General features: G+C 40.4%; 3 protein-coding genes across 5 annotated transcripts; 2 read left to right on the plus strand and 1 right to left on the minus strand.

Moving 5' to 3' along the window:
- Positions 1–1,250: 1,250 nt before the first annotated feature.
- selplg (selectin P ligand) lies at positions 1,251–4,779 on the plus strand. 2 transcript variants are annotated; one of them, XM_047371914.1, is made up of 3 exons: positions 1,251–1,534; positions 1,758–1,868; positions 3,288–4,779. In XM_047371914.1, exon 3 carries the CDS (start codon positions 3,291–3,293, stop codon positions 4,767–4,769), a length of 1,479 nt encoding a protein of 492 aa, XP_047227870.1. In that variant the 5' UTR covers positions 1,251–1,534; positions 1,758–1,868; positions 3,288–3,290; the 3' UTR covers positions 4,770–4,779. The 2 variants fall into 2 exon arrangements, with proteins under 2 accessions (XP_047227870.1, XP_047227871.1); XM_047371915.1 differs by having other exon boundaries at positions 1,761–1,868.
- A 6,299-nt stretch (positions 4,780–11,078) lies between these two features.
- On the plus strand, positions 11,079–14,990 carry tmem119b (transmembrane protein 119b). 2 transcript variants are annotated; one of them, XM_047373571.1, is made up of 3 exons: positions 11,079–11,254; positions 12,488–12,544; positions 13,768–14,990. In XM_047373571.1, the coding sequence occupies exon 3, from the start codon at positions 13,784–13,786 to the stop codon at positions 14,621–14,623; it is 840 nt and encodes a 279-aa protein (XP_047229527.1). In that variant the 5' UTR covers positions 11,079–11,254; positions 12,488–12,544; positions 13,768–13,783; the 3' UTR covers positions 14,624–14,990. The 2 variants fall into 2 exon arrangements, with proteins under 2 accessions (XP_047229527.1, XP_047229526.1); XM_047373570.1 differs by lacking the exon at positions 12,488–12,544 and having other exon boundaries at positions 11,082–11,254.
- An 801-nt stretch (positions 14,991–15,791) lies between these two features.
- On the minus strand, positions 15,792–20,176 carry LOC124873071 (iron-sulfur cluster assembly scaffold protein IscU-like). The gene is made up of 5 exons (XM_047373572.1): positions 19,999–20,176; positions 17,511–17,624; positions 17,192–17,302; positions 16,444–16,522; positions 15,792–16,353 (listed from the first exon to the last, which is right to left on the minus strand). The coding sequence occupies exons 1-5, from the start codon at positions 20,098–20,100 to the stop codon at positions 16,262–16,264; spliced, it is 498 nt and encodes a 165-aa protein (XP_047229528.1). The 5' UTR covers positions 20,101–20,176; the 3' UTR covers positions 15,792–16,261.
- Positions 20,177–20,518: the final 342 nt, after the last annotated feature.

The raw sequence follows: 20,518 nt of genomic DNA on the forward strand, positions 1-20,518 counted from the left end.
ATTCTGCCTTCAGATAAGCATTTGGAGTCTACCTAAAAAATCTGACATGGTTCAACTGGTGACAGTTTGATAGCTACTGTGAAATGTACTTTAAGACTTGATCAAAGTTACATTTTTAGATCCTGTGGTGGGTTTTAAGGGTACTGGGACAATTGCATACATTTGCACATGCTCAACCTTTAGATGTAATTTTAGCCTTCAGTCTTCCTTTGGTAGGAGTCTAATAGCATGCAGCATCTTGACTTGGCAATATAGAAATGGTCTGCTCTCTGAGTGGCCTTTCAGCACAAGAAGGATCTTTTTCCTTTTGTCTTTTTGTTCTGGGGTTGCTTCCCATATTTTACACCAAAACACATTCATCTCTGGGAGACAGAACGTGTTTTTTTCCTGAGCTGTATGATGGCATGTCATTCCCATGATGTTTATACTTGCATATGATTGTTTGAACAGGTGGATGTGGGACCTCCAGGTATCTGGAAATTGTAATGTAAGGAATAACCAGCCATGGCGCAGTCCACAATTCATCTTCCTGATATCTTGGCTGATTTCGTTGGCACTAGGAAGTTGTGTGTTTAAAGTATTTCATTGAAATGGATGCACAGCTGTTTATTAAACTAAAGTGTTGCAAATTAACTTATCAGAAACATACAAAGCCATGACATCATCATCTAGGCCTTCCCAGGTTATTAATCGGACCACAAGTAAACCTTAGAATTTTAGGAAAGCAATCAAAATTTCTCTATGAACACTTTCTCTCATTATTGTGGCATTTAGCAAATACAAATGAGTTTGATAATCCTAACTGACCTTAAATGGATAATTTCTGGTATAGGGTATAGAAATTCAGGTGTGGGTCAACTCAGAAACAAGAAGCAAGAAAATGACAAAAGTAATAATCCCCAGGAATAGAAGATTTACTTAAATACAAATAAATAAACAGGCTCAAAAGCTACGTTTGTTCTCGACCTTTCCATTATTTATTATCTGCATGGTAACCCTTAGACAAAAACAGAGTGTGTGTATATGTGGCCTAAATGTTGTGTTAAGCCACATGTCAGTGTGACTCACCATACAGGAAGTGACAGTTATGGTTTCCACAGAAGAGTCTAGTTCCACATGGACGCCTAAAAGAGGCAAAGCATTGGATTATGTACAACTCTTTCACAGTTAGGCCACTGTCACCAGACCACAACATTATCTTAGCATGGGGTTTTCTGGTGAATAAAAAGGAGTTTCAGTTGATTTCATAGTTTTTTTTTAAACAGTCACATACTAAGAAACACAGTGATTTCCTCATATGACTGATCCTCAGTCCCTGCGGTCACCTCTTAGTGCCTTGACATCTCTCATTTACAGCTTTTCCCCCACATGACACAGCTTTAAATGTGAGGCAGAAATGTGATCGAGGGTTGACATACGACAATCATCTGAGTGTTTTACAGAACTGAGCACTTCACTTCCTGCTATTTAGACAAACTAGTAATCGAGACATGCAAAGGACGCTCCACAACGAATCTGACCTTACATTTGTCAGGTGAGTCCCATACCATCTTAATAAAAAAAGCACGATTTTAAGATTGGTAGAAGAGATGGATTAAGGGATCATTATCTCTTAAAACTGCAAATGGTGCTTTTGGCTGATGTGTAAGAATGTGTATTTCAAAGGGAAGTGTCTCATCGTTTCTATGTACTCTAAAAATGAGAAATACCATGTTTTTTTCTTCTGAGTAAACACATTTCCTGTTTCTGTCATGAAGCAGAGCAACATTCACCGTATCAGTGCCACGAGGATGTGTGCAAAGAGAGCCTGAAATGAACTGAAGTGAACCTTTTCATTGGATTTAACATCAAATACATCCAACATCAAGGTAAGACACCAGCAGGAGATTCAGGAAATTTCAGGAAACGTTTTAAGACAATCTTGAGCTTAGTCTACATGCATGTAACGGTGTTAGCAGAATGGTAATTACACATTGCCCAGCTTCATCTTCTACTTCATAGCGAGACAAATACTGAGACGTTTCTTTAAAAACACCTTCAGTGCTTCATTACTTGGATTGAGAAAAACCTAATTTACATTTGCAGTAGTTCTTTGTTTTTTTGGTGAGAATGATGCAAAGGGTGTGGTGAAAGCATATGATTGTTTCATTATATGTCAAATGTTACTGGTACACAAATGACACGCACAGTTTTCCTCTCGTCTACAGCGCCGGTGGAAAGTTTACACACCCTCATGTGCATTGATATCTTAATTTAGGGTTATGAAAGATGCATTTGATCTGTTCTTGTTTTGGGATGTATGATTATAGACATGCCTTAGCAAGGTTATAGAGAACACATACACTTTCTTCCAGCATGAGAAAGGTCCCAGCATGATTCTGGCCAGTTATGTAGCCACTGTGCTAGTCGGAAATAGTAAAAGTTTATTTAAAATGGTTGTTCTCCCTTCTTTCAATTCAGTGATGTCAAGGCCATTGTAGAAGCTAGATTTGAGCAAGTTTGCCTGTTAGAACACCCAATTATGGCTAGGTTTTAATTATCTGACCCAAACTGTCAGCCTCAGATAACAGATAATTGGTTAGAATGATCAGGACCAATCCAAAAGCAAACAGGGCTCAGGGCCTATTGTTATCTGGAGGGTGCTAGAACACTAGGGTCACCGTCCACAGCACAGCCAGTTTTACGTTAACATGGACTGAGAGGACACAACCCAAGAAAGAACGCCCTGCTTCAGAGTCAACACCTTCAAGCTCAAGGGAAAGTTGCATCTACCTATAAGGATAGGAAAAACGCATTCCAGAAAATAGTTTAAAGGTGAAACCGAACAATGACTGAGCTATTTGGCCACATGACAAGAAGAACGTTTGGAGGAGCCAAGGGAAGGGTTTTAAATCTCAAAACTGTGCCCACTGTCGAGCAAGGTGGTGGCACCATTGTACTAAGGATCTGTTCCGGTTCTAGGAATACTTCTGGAAAAAAGTGGAGGCAACAATGTAGAAGGACCTTCTCCTAATTCGTCAACCTCTTTTTAAATTAGCGTCCAGACATGTTAGATACATTTGGGCCAGAGTTGTGACAGGACCTTGACCATGGCTACGAAAAGTGTTGTTTTTCTGTTGCTAAATAGGATTTATTCATATATTAGTGGGGTGTATGTATATTTAACCCTGTATTTAAATGTTTTAATTCATAAGTTGACAAGAAACTCAAAAAGGGCATATAGCTTTTCCACTGGCACATCTTCTTAACTAATGTGTGTAATTGTTTTCAAAATTCTGTCATTTCAGATCATGTATTCAACAACGATCCTCCCCAGCATGAAGATACGTGCCCTGCTGCTGTGGGAAGTCTTCGCTTTGTTTGCTGCAGAGTCTGTGATGAGTCCAGCACCAGAAAGCGGCAACTCAAACATTACTGTTCAGACAGATGTCACAACCAACCAACAGACCACTGCATATGTAAATGTGTTGCAGCCTGCAACCCTGCATCCAGCACAACCTACAGATGTTAGTGCTCATGTAGAGGAGACAGCGTTAGGCACAGCAAACCCTGAAGATGGTGTCAAAAACAAAACTAACAGCTCAGACAGCAGATGGCTTGATCTGACTTCTGCTGAAGCAGCAATCAGTAGCTCCAAACCTCTCGCCCCCACAGAAAAGGTGACAACTAAAGATGTAGTTCCTGTACAGACGACAGCTGCAGCTGAACAAGCTTTCACAGCAGGGCTGACGAGTACAGGTGGACCACAGCAAACAATCACAGCTAGTAGAGAAGAACAACCGTTTGCAGCAGTGACCACAGCGAGTGGTGAAGCTAACTCTTCCATGGTTACTACCACCGCTACGGATAAAGAACAAGTTTCCTCATCAAAGACCACAGGTGATCCACAAACTTTCCCGAAAGTCACATCAACTGGAAGGGGACTACACCCTTCCACTGTGATGAGAACAGCTACGAGTGCAGTACAACCACCATACCAAAAAACAACGGCAGATGCAGTAAATCAGACAACAGATCATCTCCGAACATCAGCCTCCAGTGTTACTGACATGACTGCTCCTGCAACAGGTTTTGCAACTTCTTCGGCCTCACATTTTTCTACGCAACATTCAACAACTATTACTGAATTTAGGTCAGAGGTACCTTCCACCACCTCTCTGGATACATCTACTCAAAGAACATCCACCTTCAGTGGTCCCACTGCTTCACTTCCAACTTCAGGAACTGTTCAATCCACCAGCACTGAGCTCTCATCCCCATCCCCTTCTGTCCCTGCCAGAACTACCTTCAGCTCCACATCAACAGGACCCGTTTCCAACACTACCACTGCCAACTCTACCAGTCCAGCTGGGGGTTTGATTCCTCGCACCCATCAGTCAAGACGTTATTCATCAACTACAAAAGCTCCCTGCGAACCGTCCAAGGGCTCCACAAGCAGTGAGGTTCTGCCCTGCTCCACCAGGGGCATGGTGAAGCAGTGCCTCATCGTCATCGCTGCCTTGGCTGTGGTGGCCACCATCTTTATAGTTTCTACCATCATCCTTTGCATCAAGTTGTCAACAAAGAAATACAAAGTAAGAAAACCTCAGCAGGCCACCGAGATGATGTGCATCTCCTCTCTGCTACCTGATAAGAGTCACACCTATACAAGGCAGCGCAACCTGGTGAGCAACGGAGTCCTGGTGTTCCCTGCCGGAGACAGCGACGAGGAAGGTGGGGATAATCTCACTCTTAGCAGCTTCCTTCCAGAAAATGACCGCTATGTTTAGCTGCATCTATGTAGCCCTATGAGACAGAGCGGATCTGTCTTGGAACAGTGATGCAGAAACTGATTGAGTTCATGTTGTGACATAATGTGGGGAGGATAGATCAACCACAAGCACCCACCCCCCCCACCACCACCACCCTAGGGAAGACCAGGATGCAAAGAGCGATCAAAGCTGCTTTCCTTTTTTTCTTTCAAACATCCGGACCAGAACCCCAGTTGTATTTTACTTTGCAACAAGAGACAGGAAGGCTTGCTTAATCAAGAAAAGTCTGTTCTTCACAGAGACCGCTCAGTTTTTTGTAAGCTGAAGACTTAAAAGTTTCAAATCTGACTTTTTAAATATATATTTTACTGTTTATCTGTGTGTAAAGGCACACCTTTTGCAATTATTGATGTTTTTAATTGTATATGCGGTGAATATAGGAAGTCAACACACACCTGTTAGTATGCCAAGTTTTTGTAATGATAAAAACGACACCAAGATTATTTCTATTTATTTCAGAACTTTTTCCACCTATACCCTGTACAACTCAACTGAAAATCAATTATCTATTGGGGTGAGGGGTTAAAAAACTAAAATAATGTGGTTGGATAGGTGATCACACCCATAAACTAATACTTGAAGCACCAACTAATTTTATTAAAGGTCTCTTTAAGGGTGACAGTCTATTGGCACGGGGTATTTTTATTAGAAGTTTTTTGCTAATCTTCCTTGAAAAATGGCTCCTAACATGTGAGATTGTGAGGACTTCTCCTGTGCACTGCACTCCTCAGATTAACCTATAGAATATCCGATCTGATTCAGGTCTGAGCTCTGGCTCAGCCCGTCCGAAACATTTATCTTCCTCTGGCGAAGGCATTCCCTTGTTGAAGCAGATGAATGCTTTTTTTTCAGGAATTGGAGCAAGGGGCTGGGAATGAGAGCATTCTGTCGCTTAAATGTATTCATGTTTGCTGTGTCCCCATGTGGCTTGTGGCAAACTGATAATAAGACTATTCATGGCTGTCTTTCAGCAATGGCTTTCTTCTTGCACCTGTTTCATAAGAGCAAGCTTCGTTAAAAAAAACACTAATAGTGTTAACATATTGCCCGAACTGAGCTTTGAAACTACAGCTCCTCCAGAGTTACTACTGACTGTTATTTTTCTGATTAATGTTTTCCTTTGTGGCATGTCAGTTCAGGTGGTTGCAAGTCAGGAAACAGTGGGTTTTTTGGTGCCAACTACTACTCGTTATAGTCAATATTTGCTGATAATATATCTCTCTACATTTTATGTCTTGAAACACAAAAGACACATGTTCACAAGTAGACATTTTACAGCACTATGTGTGCCACAGCCCAAACCAGAAACAAACCATCAGAATTGCTAAGAAATAGCTAATGCAAGCAATTTTCACTGAAGTATATGCATGCAGCCATGTTGGATACCAGGGTCCAGGTTCCTCAGCAAGGTTCGACTTTCCTAGTCGGAACTCATTTGGTGTTTCGAAATGGAAACCTGAAAAGTCCGACTTCCCAGTACAAACAGAATGTACCATTTAAGTCGCTGTCATGTTGAAAGATGAAGTTCTTTTGTTCCTCAGCTTTTCAGCAGGAGCCAACCTTCACTGTTCACTAATGCCCCAGTTCCAACTGAAGAGAAAGAGCCTCAAATATATTGCTGCCACACCAAAGTTTTTGAATTATGGCCAAAAACATGAATCTTGGTTTTATCACAACACATTTTCCACAATGCTTTTAGGAGACTTCAAACATATTTTTGCTGATTAAGCCACAATCTCGCCACCTGATCCCAGCTCCCAGATATTCACTATATTGCCAAAAGTACTGGGTCACACCAAATCAATAAATACTGGTATTCTAATCACTTCCATGGCTGCCGGTGTATAAAGTTTGGTGTAGAGAAACCTGACTGGTCTGCACAGAGTTCTGACCTCAACCTTCTTGAACACCTTTGGGATAAATGAGAGTGAATTAGAGCTGCAATTCTGTTTTTTTAATCTAACTATGCATATACCCCTAAACCTTGTGGAAGATGTTTACAGAATAGTCAAAGTTGCTATTACTGGCAAGGGTTGGCCCATCAACAAGCTGGACCGTATAGATTAAGAATAGGATGTCATCACAGTTCATTTACATGTAAAGGTAGACAGACAAATACTTTTAGCAATATAGTGTATTGAGAATATAGGACATTTTGTAACATGCAGTTCACAGCCGGTACATCCCAGAACCTCCTGCAGCTCTTTAATGTTGCAGCATGTAACATGCAGTTCACAGCCGGTACATCCCAGAACCTCCTGCAGCTCTTTAATGTTGCAGCATGTAACATGCAGTTCACAGCCGGTACATCCCAGAACCTCCTGCAGCTCTTTAATGTTGCAGCATGTAACATGCAGTTCACAGCCGGTACATCCCAGAACCTCCTGCAGCTCTTTAATGTTGCAGCAACCATGACTAGTTTCCATCTTTTCATCATCAGTTCTGATGTTGACTGTCTTCCTTGTGCTCCATTGTATTTCTAATACTTTGGAAAATGTTTGTACCTTTTCTGTGGCTCAGTAGGAAGAGTAGTCGTCTTGCAATCAGAAGGTTGTGGGTGCAATTCCAGCTTCCTTCTGCCATATGTCGATGTGCCCCTGGGCAAGGCACTTAACCTCAAGTTGCCTACCGATCTGTGTATCGGTGTATGAATGTGTGAGTGTTAGTGAGTGCAATTGGGTGAATGTGGCGCTAGTGTAAAGCACTTTGAGCGGTCTGTATGACTGGAAAAGCGCTATATAAGTTCAGTCCATTTACCATTTTCTTTTTTTTCATACCTTTTTGACACTGTGGAAGATCTCTGCTGACCATTGCTATCAATGAGTTGAGATGAAAAAAATCTTAGGAAATGCCAAGAAGAGTTTAACTTTATTTGGTTTTAATCAGAAGCATTTTAAATGATTTATTATTTATCCCCATAAAAAATCTGTTTTTTCAATTAAATTGCACAGGAAAACAAATGTTATATATTTAACAGGGGCATGTAGACTTTTTATATCCACCATATAACATGCTGTTGAAAATTGCTTTCTACTTGTAGGGTTGCAGATATATATATATATATATATATTTTTTTTTTTTATTTTTTTTTGGCAGCTTTGAAAAACATTTTTGCATAGGTTTTCTGCAGGACAGCATAAACAAACTCCTGAGTATGTTGGTAAAGTTGACATTGAAGGGACCCCAGCTAAGTTTTAGTTGATATGTTTATTTCTGGGAAATTGTAGATAATTAAACAAACTGTACAACCTTTTCTGTTCTGTTGTCTCTTTTTCACTTGCTCATATCTCTTTAACTTTGCTTTCACAAAACGCTCAATCCACTCAGATTGGTAAATAACTATTTTGATGCATGTACTTTTCCTTGCACAAAGGAGGAGGTAGCGGTCCTGCTGCTGGGTTTTTGCCCTCCTACGGCCCGTCTCCTGGTAGCACCTCCAGGCTCTGGACACTACGCTGACAGACACAGCAAACCTTCTTGCCACAGCTCACATTGATGTGCCATCCTGGATGAGCTGCACTACCTGAGCCACTTGTGTGGGTTGTAGAGTCCGTCTCATGCTACCACGAGTGTGAAAGCACCACCAACATTCAAAAGTGACCAAAACATCAGCCAGAAAGCATAGGTATTGAGAAGTGGTCTGTGGTCCCCACCTGCAGAACCACTCCTTTATTGAGTGTGTCAAAACATTTTTGCAAAGGTTTTCTGCAGGAAAGCATAAACAAAGTCCCGAGAGTGCTGGTAACATTGGTTGACATTGGTTGACATTGGTTGACATTGAAGGGACCCCAGTTAAGTTTTAGTTGATATGTTTATTTCTGGGAAATTGTAGACAATTAAACAAACTGTACAACCTTAACTGTACAACTGTACAAGCTCGCTCATATCTCTTTAACCATGCTTTCACAAAACGCTCAATCCACTCAGATTGGTAAATAAATATTTTGATGCATCTACTTTTCTCAAATTGCATCAGCTTAGACTTTAAATGGAAAGATTAATCTGTAATTGAGTTAGATGAGGATAGAGATTATTATTATTGAAGCCGTGACTCTGAATCAGATAATTTGTTTGGTAGAAGAGACCTTTTCCATTCACTGAAAAAGTCAGGAATCCCAATATTACATTTTAAACTTGGACTCAACATTTCTTTTCTTCACTGTTGAAGATGTTATGAGTGTTGTTTAAAATCTGTAAAATCAGGAATCACTTTAGGAAGTTACATAAAAACTGGTTCAATTCACATGCTTGTTTTACCAAACCTTTGCTCCTTTTTCTCTGCAGCTGAGCTACATGCAATAAAGGGACTTGTAATGCCATTACTTTGGAAGTTTGCTGAAATCTGTCAACAGAAAACTGTGTCATTCACCAATAAATGTGTAGTTTTTTTACTTCTTTTGTAACTTCTCTTTACGGCCCTCTAAATGGCAAACTGTCAAAATAAAACTGTATCTTCTCTAAACTCAGTCAGTTCCCTTATTTACAAGAGGCTCCACAGATGACCTTTCTCTTCCTACGCTGGATTTAGATTTCACATTCACTTCCCTTTCTGCAAAAAGAAAACAGATCTCTGAATGCTTATTAGCCTCACAAAGTCCCTCTTTTTGCCCTTTGTGTGGCTTGTGTACCATCAAATATCTGAAGCAGGCAGCAGAAACTATCAACAAAGCTGAGACCAACATAAACCTTTTGGATGCCGGACGTCATCTCGTTCTCCTCTTGACCATATAAAGCTGGGTTTGTCTTTGATCACAGACAGAGCAGAGCAGTTAATAAAACTCAGCCACTAATGCACAGTCACACTCCCGTCCTAAAGTGGTCACACACTCAGCGTGTGGGTTGAATCATTTGTATGTGGATAAAAAACACCTCATTGTTTATAACAGTCTCCAGTGCGTAGCTCTCTTCTCCCCCCTTTTTTTTTCTGGTTGTTAAAGTTGTTTTGTCTCCACAGGAAACATTAACCTCTTCCTGCATTAGCAGGTCAACAACACAAACTGTCCTTTGACTACTTTTTATTCAACCCCAGGTGGTCTGCTGTTACACATTAGCATGACTTCCATAAGCAGCCAAATCCGAGGGTCAACCTGTGTTGGAGTTAACGGTTTGGTTATGATGTTTTTTAAGCATCCGATCCCTTATTTACAGGCTCCTGCAAAAGTATTTATATCCCTTAAACTTTATCCTATTTTGTCACTTTACAACCAAATGCTTTGGGTTATTTTATTGAGATTTTGAATGATATAGAATAGTACAAAATGGTAAAAATAAATCTTTTGTGGTGTGTCTCTGCAGATCTACAGACCAAAACTATTGCCTTCAGTCTCAGTCAGATTGGATGGAGAACATCAGTTTTCAAGTCTTGCAACAGATTCTTAATTGGATTTGTGTCTGGACTTTGACTGGGCCATTCTAATATGATTATGCTTTGATCTAAACCAGGGGGTCCAAAGTCTGTCCTCAAGGGCCGGTCTCCTGCACGGTTAGATGTTTCCCTGCTTCAGCACACCAGATTTCCATTGATGGCTGATTAACCTGCAATTGCCTGAATCAGGCGCCGGCCCTCAAGGACCGACTTTGGACACCCCTGATCTGAACCATTCAATTGTAACTTGGGCTGAACATTTAGGGCTGTTGTCCTGCTGGAGGTCAATCCATCCATCTTCCCATAAACTCTGACCAGCTTTCCTGTCCCTGGTGAGGAAAAGCATTCTCGCAGCATGATGCTGCCACCACCATATTTCACTGCAGGCATGGTTTCTTCAGGGTGAAGTAAGGTGTTAGTTTTCTAGCATACATGGTGTTTTGGCCAAAAAGTTCCGTTTTGGTCTCATCTGACCAGCGCACCTTCTTTCACATTGGTTGCAATGGATTTTATTTAATAGTATCAGAAGAAAGAGACTGAATACAAATGCATGTCACACATTTCAGATTTCTGTTTGAAAAATAAATTAAAAACCATCTTTCTACTACTTTGCATTGGTTTATCACATAACCCCCCCACCCCAAAAAACACATAATTTTTTGGTTATAATATAACAAAATGGGAAAAGAAATTTAAGAGGAATGAATACCATCCACGTCCAGTTAACCACACAAAAGAGGAGAGGGGGTCCCTGCCCCCACAGCACTTTATAAACTCATACCTAACAAGAACAATCTGTGCGGAGGCCTGGAGAACCCAGACACTGTCGGGAAACTGAAGGAGGGGGAGGAGAACAGAGCAAAGCCAGAAGGAGGGATCTGTACTCATAGTTAATGACATCTCTCTTGCACTATCCAGACAAACCTCCACATTGAAACCTGAAACTGCAGAGGCTGCACAGTTCCCCAATCAGTCACATGCACTCTGCGCTCCCTCTAACTTTACCTCTTGCAAACTGGTTTCAGTCACCATTCCGCCAGAGGGGATTTGACCAGAGAAACGTCTTCCACACTGAATGGTGAGTAAAACAGATTCAATTCAATTCAATTCAATTCAATTCAAAGATACTTTATTGATCCCCGAGGGGATATACTCCAGAGAGTTTTTTCTTCTAGATTTCATCTAAGTTTAAAAAGCACAGGCGCATCATGCTCCTCCTGCGAATGATGCAGTTTGAAGAGAGGAGACAGGACACCATCAGGATGCTTTCTGAGCAAACTCGAGCAGTTATTTACACTTTAACATACAGTCAGTCAATCATTTTCTACAATAACATGCAGTATTTTTGAATTCAATGTAGATATTGACCTACAAAGTATAGAAACTGATGGTAAATGTTAAAATTTTAATATTCTTTAAATAAGTTTTCCTGTGTGTCCATATGGTCAACTTTTGTTGGCATGTTTTTGTGTCTGACCGCACAGACATATGTGTATATTTGGTTTGGGGTGATTCATAAGAGGGGGTGGGGGGGAAGCCTGGTTTTCATTTGGGACAGCTTGCGCACAGATGCAGCTGAGAGGGGATTAAAAAAAAGTGAGCCGCTGCCAGTGAACACACAGTCTGAACAGAGAGCAGAGTGAGGTCCAAGTCAATAAATACAGCTGCGTTTAAAGGGTCAGTTCATAAAGTATGCAGCAGAGAACAAATTATCTCCAACAACCATTTATTATTAGGCCAACTAGATGTTTTTGATTTTGGTCTGTTGTCACATTCCAATGGTAGAAGTTAGAAAATTTTGCAGAAATACCACTTTTTAAATAATATATCCAGTTTTAGCTGCCATACAATACATAATAAGGGGTACAGAGTACATGATCAGCAGGACAACAATATATGGGTAAAGATTAATGATTAACTACAGCTTTATAGGTGGTACTTTTAAGCAAAATGGCACTATATAAGAATATTGTATAATTTTTACCTTCATTTTGCATTCATAAATTACTCATCATACTTGTCAACCAATATGTTGGATAAAATACAAAATTCTTTCACAATACTCTAAACTTCTGTATTAAAACATATTTTGTTTTCCTAAAATAAAGCTAAATTGATGTATGATTTTGTATGATGCCAACAGCAAAATTACAAAAACCTGGAAAAATAAAGATCTTCATAACAAACCCAAAGCAGTTAATTAATAATAAAATTACTTATTACCTCCCACAACTGCAGAGATATGTGTAAAGTTTTATGTTTCTGTACCCTTCACATATTTCAAAGTATGTGTTCATGTATTCAACATCAGGTATGCTGGGAGTGCAACTTGAGACCCAAGTAAGCCCAGGGTCAAGTAACATTTCAGGTACCTGACTGATGCTGCTCTGATAGCATTTTTTGAACCACTGTGACAGTCCTTTTTTTCAAATGTAGGAATAATGGTTTATTCATTAAGCATTTCAGTTGAGCATGGGCCAGTATATGAGAGTCTCATGGTAATGATAACCCTGAGTAAAAAAATACAGTTTTATTTAAATTTTAAGCAAAACCATATAAACATGGTTTATTTTTTAACAGAAAAGCAACAGCCATTCCTTTTATTGCTATAGTAATCAGACTGATTATTACATAGATAGTTACTGTATCTATGATATTTAACATTTTGATTCTGATACATAGACTTAAGCAATAATATAGAATAGCAGTAGTAGTAGTAGTAGTAGTATCATCTAATGAGTATTATGCATTTCTGCTATTCTGCCCTTTATCAATTAATACAAGTATAACATGCTGGTGTTAGCTGATCAGGCTATCTGCTCAGGTAGCTAGCTAAACGTCCCAGGTTGCGAAGATGTGATTGCTTAATATGTCCCTGTTGGGGCATCATAACACTGTAGTTATGAGAGAAGACATAACAAACACAGCTAAGCAGGTCTCTCTGTCAGCAGCACACAGGGGGACATTTATTCAATGCGTGGGTGCGCCCACTCCCTCTCACCAGTACATGCAAATATGCAACAGAAAACTAATTCTGGATGCAACAGAAATAAATAGGATATGTATTTTCTATCTGGTGCTGGTGCACCCTCCTTCTAGTGCCGCCCTGGACAACAGCCCATGTTTCCCGAAGGAAAAACCACAGCGTCACTTTAATAGGGACAATTGGTGGCGCTGATTTACTTTCTACGCCAGTCCATGTGCGCCATGATAGGAAATATTTCCAAAGAGATGACTCTGTCTTTCTGGAGACCGATGGATATGTGCAGTAGTCTTCTTTCAGCCTGACAGGCACAATGTGATCATTATAGCCAGAGAAACTCACTCCAGTGCTTTAACTGGCATCTCTTGAAAAGAAACAAACAGTAGAAACAGTATGAGTTTTTAAAAATCTTACTATGCCTCTATATTGCTAACTGGGCCATCAGATTTAATTTTGACTTAGACTTAAATATTTGGAATAAAATTGCTTGAAAACACATTGTTCTCTTATTCATGTGATCATAAATAACTGTTTACTACAACTGATTTACAACTTTTAGAAAAGCACTCTTCGTGGGATTAATTGTTTTTCCATATGGACCTTTTCAGATCCTGAGAGGAAACCATGCACCCAGAAGTCTTACATCCCATCAGCCTGTGTGTGGTGTTTTACATCAGCAGAAGCTTGGCCACACAACCACCTCTTTATAGTCCTCTGGAGGGAAGTACAGATGAGGAAGAGCTTAGTTACATAAATTCATCTGTTCATCCCAGAGTCCACCCAATTGAGTACCAAACCACACCACCAGAACCATCCCAAGAACAAAGAAACTTACCAACAGAGTTCAAAAACGTCCTGGAGGAGAACATGCTCCTCATCCTTGTTTCAAACGCCCTCGTTTTTCTTGTTTTCCTCATTACCTGTGGAGCATTTTTCATGAGCCGCAGGCTCAAAGTTAATTCCTACCACCCCTGCTCCTTCCCCTCAAAAATGTATGTGGACCATCAGGATAAGACCGGAGGCACCAAGCCCTTTAACGAAGTGCAAGGCAAAGCTGTTCCTGAGCTGGAAATGGAGCCAGTGGACTCTAACAAGCAGCTCCAGGCTGAGATCTTGAGAGCTGCAAGCAGCTTACGTACGCCAAATAAATGTGCTCAGGCTGCAGAAAGAAGTGAAGCCAGTCAGAAAGCAGCAGACCACAGTCCTGAAGATGGCTTTAAACTAGAGTATAGCATTCTGGACCAGCAGCTACCAACTCTGCCTGAGGAGGAGCTGTGTGAGGTTTGTGACAGTAGAGAAGCTGATGCAGCAAGTTCTGAGCTGGATCATCCTGAGCCAAGTCATCTGGGAGACGTGTATTCAGAAGAGCCTCCGAATGGAAGGAGTCTCCGGCCGTCCTCTCTGCACATTCACAATGAAACTGCCACACTTCAGCTGATTGCAGGAGAGAAAACTGCCTTCTAATCACTATTACCTGCAGGTTTAATGACACAAGAACTTACACAGAGATGCTTTAGCAACATTTCATTGTGATCATAATGTATTGTTTTGCAAGGGAAACATTTAAGAAATATATTTTAGGAGAGCTTAAAGGTCTTTAACCATAGTGCTAGGAACTTTTATCAAAAAACTAAAACTATGGCTGTATTGCCTTCATACATGTGATCTACATTGCTTTGTAAAAGCAGTCTTGGCCTTGAACTTTTTCATTTTGTCAAGTTTCAACCACATTCGTCAATCTACTTTCCTGAGATTTAACTGATAGATCAACACAAGGTAGTGCATTAATTTTAGTCTTTCAATATTTTAACTAATAAAAATGAGAAATGTCTGGTATGCATTGTTATTTAGCCTTCCTTTACCAAAATTGACCGTTTTCATTTGGATGCAAAACAATAAAGGTCATAGAGGCTATGACTGACAGAAAACTGGGCACCCTGAAGATTCCCACAGTGAAACACGTCAGTGGAAGCATCATGCTGTGGGAGATGCATTTCTCCAGCAGCGACAGGTAAGCAGGTCAGAGTTAATGGGAGGATGGATTGCGCTAAATCCCGTGCAATTCTGGAAGAAACCCCGCTAAAGGTATCAAGGCATGAGACAGGGACAGAGATTCACCTGGTGGTTGCAGCATCATGCTGGGGGGATGCTTTTCTTCAGCGGGGACAGGGAAACTGGTCAGAGCTGATGGGTGGAGCTACATACAGGGCAATAGGATGTAACAGAATTGAGACGGGTCGAGGTTCACCTCCCAGCAGAACAGCCCTAAACATACAGCTAGAGCTGCAATGAGATGTCCAAGATCAAACATATTCATATCCTAAAATGGCCCAGTCAAAGTCCAGACCTGAATTTAATGGAGAATCAGTGGCATGATTGGGAAATTAATGTTCAAATACTCCTCATGCAATGTGAGATTCAGGAAGTTTCCAAAGAACAAGTTAAATTTTTAGTCTCTAGATGTTGAAAGCAAGTGGAGACACACCCATAAATAATTGCAGCAAAATGTTGCTCTGTAAAGTAGAGCTACACGAAATATTGAGGCACAATTGCCATTGCAATATCAATTTGGGAAATATCGGAACCACAAAGATCTACTGATTATGATGCTTGAACAAATCAGGTTGAAAACTTCATGATGCAAAATATTTTTATTACAGGCTTTCAGGAAGCATTTATGAACATAATATATTACACTTAAAACTACTGGAGCCCCTTTTTTACCATTTCAATCCACTTAATTGTAAAATCAGTCAGTGAAGCCTTCTGCATAGATCTCCATCACAACTTTCAAAATAAACACTCCGCCGGAACACGATCTGAAAACCAAACGTAATCTCAAAAAGCTTAAGGCTCAGCTTTGTACCACCAACCCAAATAGTACATTGTGCGTTTACATGACAGGCTAAAACATGCAGAGACGAGGTAAGAGGACCAAAGACTAACACAGAAAGCCTTGTGTAACAGTTCTATAAGGGGTTGACCAGCGTGTGTTTATCATTATTACTGCTGGAAAATGAAACAGAAATAGGGGACTGTTGCTATTTTACTTGTTTTGAACAGGAAGCAGCCGGCATCCTGCTCAAAGTAGGAGTGCTCTGTTTAGTTGCTGGCTCTGACTGCCTCCTGCTGGTCGTCGTGTTGCTTGAGGCGATAGTCTGCAAGGGCCGCTTTGATGGCATCCTCTGCAAGCACTGAAGGAGCATCAAGCAACGGTTAATTATACAGGCATAAATACAGAAGGCTGAGCTGAAAGAAGAAAAAAAAATACAATGAGATCTTACTGGAGCAGTGCAGTTTAACAGGGGGAAGACTGAGCTCCTTGGCAATATCGGTGTTCTTTATCTCCAGAGCCTCATCCAGCTGAAACAGAACCACATCACTTCAGTAACAATAAAATTCTGATTTATAAGGCAGAGGCAGAGTGAAGGCTTCCTACTAATTCTTCATTTCAAAATTCTGTACTTTCCAATCTCAATTTAGTAGATTTTGTTTTCCATCCATTTTCATAAAATTCTGGAGATTTGAAAACAAAACATTTGCCTGGTTGTGTTTTATAATCTGCATCTTCTGAAATTCAGTTCCAAGTCACCAGAATGGCAATGGGCTAATTTACTCTTTTTTTATTTTTGCATTTGGACAAACTGTGTCACTGTAGTATAAAAAATATTATTAACACCTTTTTAGGCTTTCAACTGGAACCAGTGTAGAAATCACAGATCCAGAGGGTTTTTCAGTCATTTTTTATTTGTTATATGGCAATTCAGACAGGAGGATATTATTTAAATGTCAATCAGAATTTTTTTTTTATTCCGATTTTTATTTTTTTAGGAAACAGAGAAAAGAATGACGTCTGAAAACAAACAAATTTGTTTCATACCTATTCAAATTGGAATAAGTGGTAGAAAATGACTGACTGACTGACCTGTTCAAATTTGAAAAATTATTAAATACAATTTTAGATTTTTCAAGACTGCCAAGAGACGCTGACAGCAGAATATATAAGAAAAAAAATAAGAAGTACTTGTTTACCGTTTTGCCTTTCACCCACTCAGTTGCCAGAGAGCTGGAAGCGATGGCAGAGCCGCAGCCAAAGGTTTTGAACCTAGCATCCACAATCTTCCCTTGGTCATCCACCTCAATCTGGCCAACATTTGAGGAACACACTTTAATACAATTGTACAAGTCTGTTATAATGACTGTGCTCCTCAGAATGATGGATATCCACTTTAAACAGAGACTTTATTAAAATATGTTTACATATAAATATTAGTACTCTATGATGTAGAGTAGCCCTATGAAATTTTAAAAGGCTTGAAGTCCTCTATTCTTAGTAACAGGGAGACAGTACCTGAAGCTTCATTACATCTCCACAAGCCGGGGCCCCCACCAAGCCAGTTCCAACTTTCTTGGAGTTTTTGTCCAGTGATCCCACATTTCTTGGGTTCTCATAATGATCCACCACCTTGAAAGCACATGTAGTGTAAAGAAAGTGTGAGAAGAATTGCACTGTTCCTTTTTCTGTGATGTGATCTCAAGTCAGATTAAAGCTGCAAGCAGCCTTGAAGGCCCTCGCACCTCAGCGCAACTCGGCCTGTGGAGCGACCGCGGGAGCCTGGCATCGCCTCCTACACGCCACCGACGATGACACTGCTTCACTTCAACACGTCGCCACTAGGTGGCACTGTGAGCAACATGTCATATGATCTTCGGTCATGCAGAGTTTTGCTCTGGTGATAATGATTCAAAATTTGGAGTAAATCGGACCTTCCAGATGGAAGCTGCACTCACTTGTTTGTTAGTGGGCTGGAGAGTGTGGCTATGATGGCGTGGCGAATTCTGATGTCACGCCACGGCCATACATTTGGCTCTAAATTACACATGCATGGTCCGATTCACTCTAAAATAAATATGGTTGAGCCCCCAAACAGCTCTATTGGATTACATTGAAATTTGGATCAGCAAAGGAAACTTCAAGGGCTATATCTCCCTCATACATCATCAGATCCACTTGAAATGTAGTATACATGATCAGGGATCAATGCTGAACATGTTGGCACAAGCAATTCATGACATTGTTTTAGCCCCGCTAAAGCAGTCAGTACTGGCGACTGTCTTAGACTATCATGTTATCTGTTACTTGGGACAGTTTCACATTGATTAGGTGAAGAACATCAAAAATTTACTCTCTAAAGGAAAACATGACACTTCCTGTTCTCAAGGGGCGGGGCTTCGATGATGTCAGCATCTGATCAGAGAATATTGTTCAGGGCCAGAGGCAGATCAATCCCAGAAGGTTTCATGTGTCTGTGACTTTCCTTGTAGGAGCTATATCGATTTCGTCCTTTTTGGCAAGAGGTCATATTTTTAGGCTTGGCCACGCCCACAAGCTTTCATGTATCAAAAAGCTTTTGATAACTTTTAGTATACTGAGTGATTTTCAAGTCTCTAAGTCAAAAGCTGTAGGAGGAGTTCGCTCAGATATGCGGGCTAGAAAGGGCAAATCCAGGGTCAAAATGGCAACTTCAATCCAAGATGGCCGGAATTTGGTGCAGATCAGATGATGTATGTGGAAGTTATCAGTCACCTGACACAGTTTCAACTTGATTGAGTGTAGACAGCTAGATAGCGACCTTTCCTATTAAAAATAGGGACTTCTTGTTCTCAAGGGGCGTGGCTTCGATGATGTCAGCATATGACCCCATAGGATCGTCGGGAACCCAACTTCCTGCGCGTTTTAGGGCATACCCCCAAGAGACTTTTTTTCTTGGTTTGAGGAGCTCTAGCTGTGTGCCATTAAGGAACAAAAATTTTCATCGGGGGACAACATTTGGTAAAATTGTGTGAGTTTTGGTGCATGGCAAAGTCCCCAGATTGCCCCGCAAACGGAAAATAGAAAGAAAGAATAAGAAATCCTACGATTACAATAGGCCCTTGCAGCCGTCCTGCTCGGGCCTAAATATCACTTAGGATTCTGCCTTAGAATGCATATTTAAGAGTCCCGACTGTTATGCAACTACAAGTTTCCTTTCTTACGTAACAGACTGAAATACAGAGATTGGGATTTATTTGTCCAAAAAACAGTGTCATTTGCCATGCACACCCAACCCTTCCCTCCTTCCCCTCTTAACCCCTGGTTTCTGCTGACTCACTCTGACAACGAAGCTCGGTCAGACGGTCATCTCAATGCTGGACACTATTTAAGAAAAGAAATATACCTGTATAATGTTCTTCAAATCTTTGCAATGCAGAGTTGTTTTTATGACAAATGGGTTATCACATTTACTACACACAATTACTACTACCAATTTCCTTCAATAATGTATATAAACAACCAGAGGTCACAGGTGAAACAAAAGACACATTTCTTAAATGCATTTCTAATCCAGATTGAGACATGGTTGTTTTAAAAATGATGCCAATGTTACACTCAGGCTTTACATTACATTTACCTGTTGCCTTCACACTGTGCAGCACAACTTAAGCGTATTAATTGGATCTAGGTGAATTTAAAACTGCAGACACCTGGTTGGAGGATCAATGACCTGATTCTAGCTTTTCATTTCTAACTAGTTAAAAAGCAAGTAATGGCATACATTCAGTTTTCTTCCTTGCTTCATAACACTGTATTTACATATATGTCCCCTTCCTGCTGCTCTGACGTAACCGGGGGAATGAAACAAGTCCTTTCCTCTGGTTATCCATGAGGTTCTAACAACCTTCATATATTTTCACAATCTTTACTCCACTCTTCTATTAGCAACACACATATAATAGAAAATTAAACACCGTGATAAGCATCGTGCACATTATCCTGACAAGTTTGAGGACAGTTTTACCTTCTTGTGGTAGCAGCACTGAGTGATGAATTCAGGAGCTGAAAGCCTCCGAGTGATTAAAGACAGAGGACTGAGACACTTCTTCACCACTGTACTCGCCATGTTAACCTAATGACGCACTTAACGCAACCGGACAGCAACTCGAGAAACCAGCGCTGAGGAAGAGAGGGGAGCGCTTATGCAAACTGCGCATGCTCAGTTTATGTAAACCAGCCAGAGGAGGCTACGGAGTCCTGTAGGTGCCAAAAGTCTTGAAATATAAACAGTTGGCAAATTTCTATCGCCTACCTCTGTTAAAGTGAAGTCGTGAATTATCTATCATTACCAAAATTTTTTGTTCAGTTTTACTGCCTGATGTGTAGAGAAATCATTTAAATAGAAGCTGTATGACAACTGAAATTCAAGAACAGATGAGAAACAACAGATGAGAAACAACGGTGACATCTATCAGGATGCAAAAAGTTACAAATAAAAAATATTGCTTAGACTAGTGAACCACAGTGAAAGTCATTAGCTGAAA

Source organism: Girardinichthys multiradiatus, chromosome 8, assembly GCF_021462225.1.
Source record: "Girardinichthys multiradiatus isolate DD_20200921_A chromosome 8, DD_fGirMul_XY1, whole genome shotgun sequence".
Taxonomy (NCBI): domain Eukaryota; kingdom Metazoa; phylum Chordata; class Actinopteri; order Cyprinodontiformes; family Goodeidae; genus Girardinichthys; species Girardinichthys multiradiatus.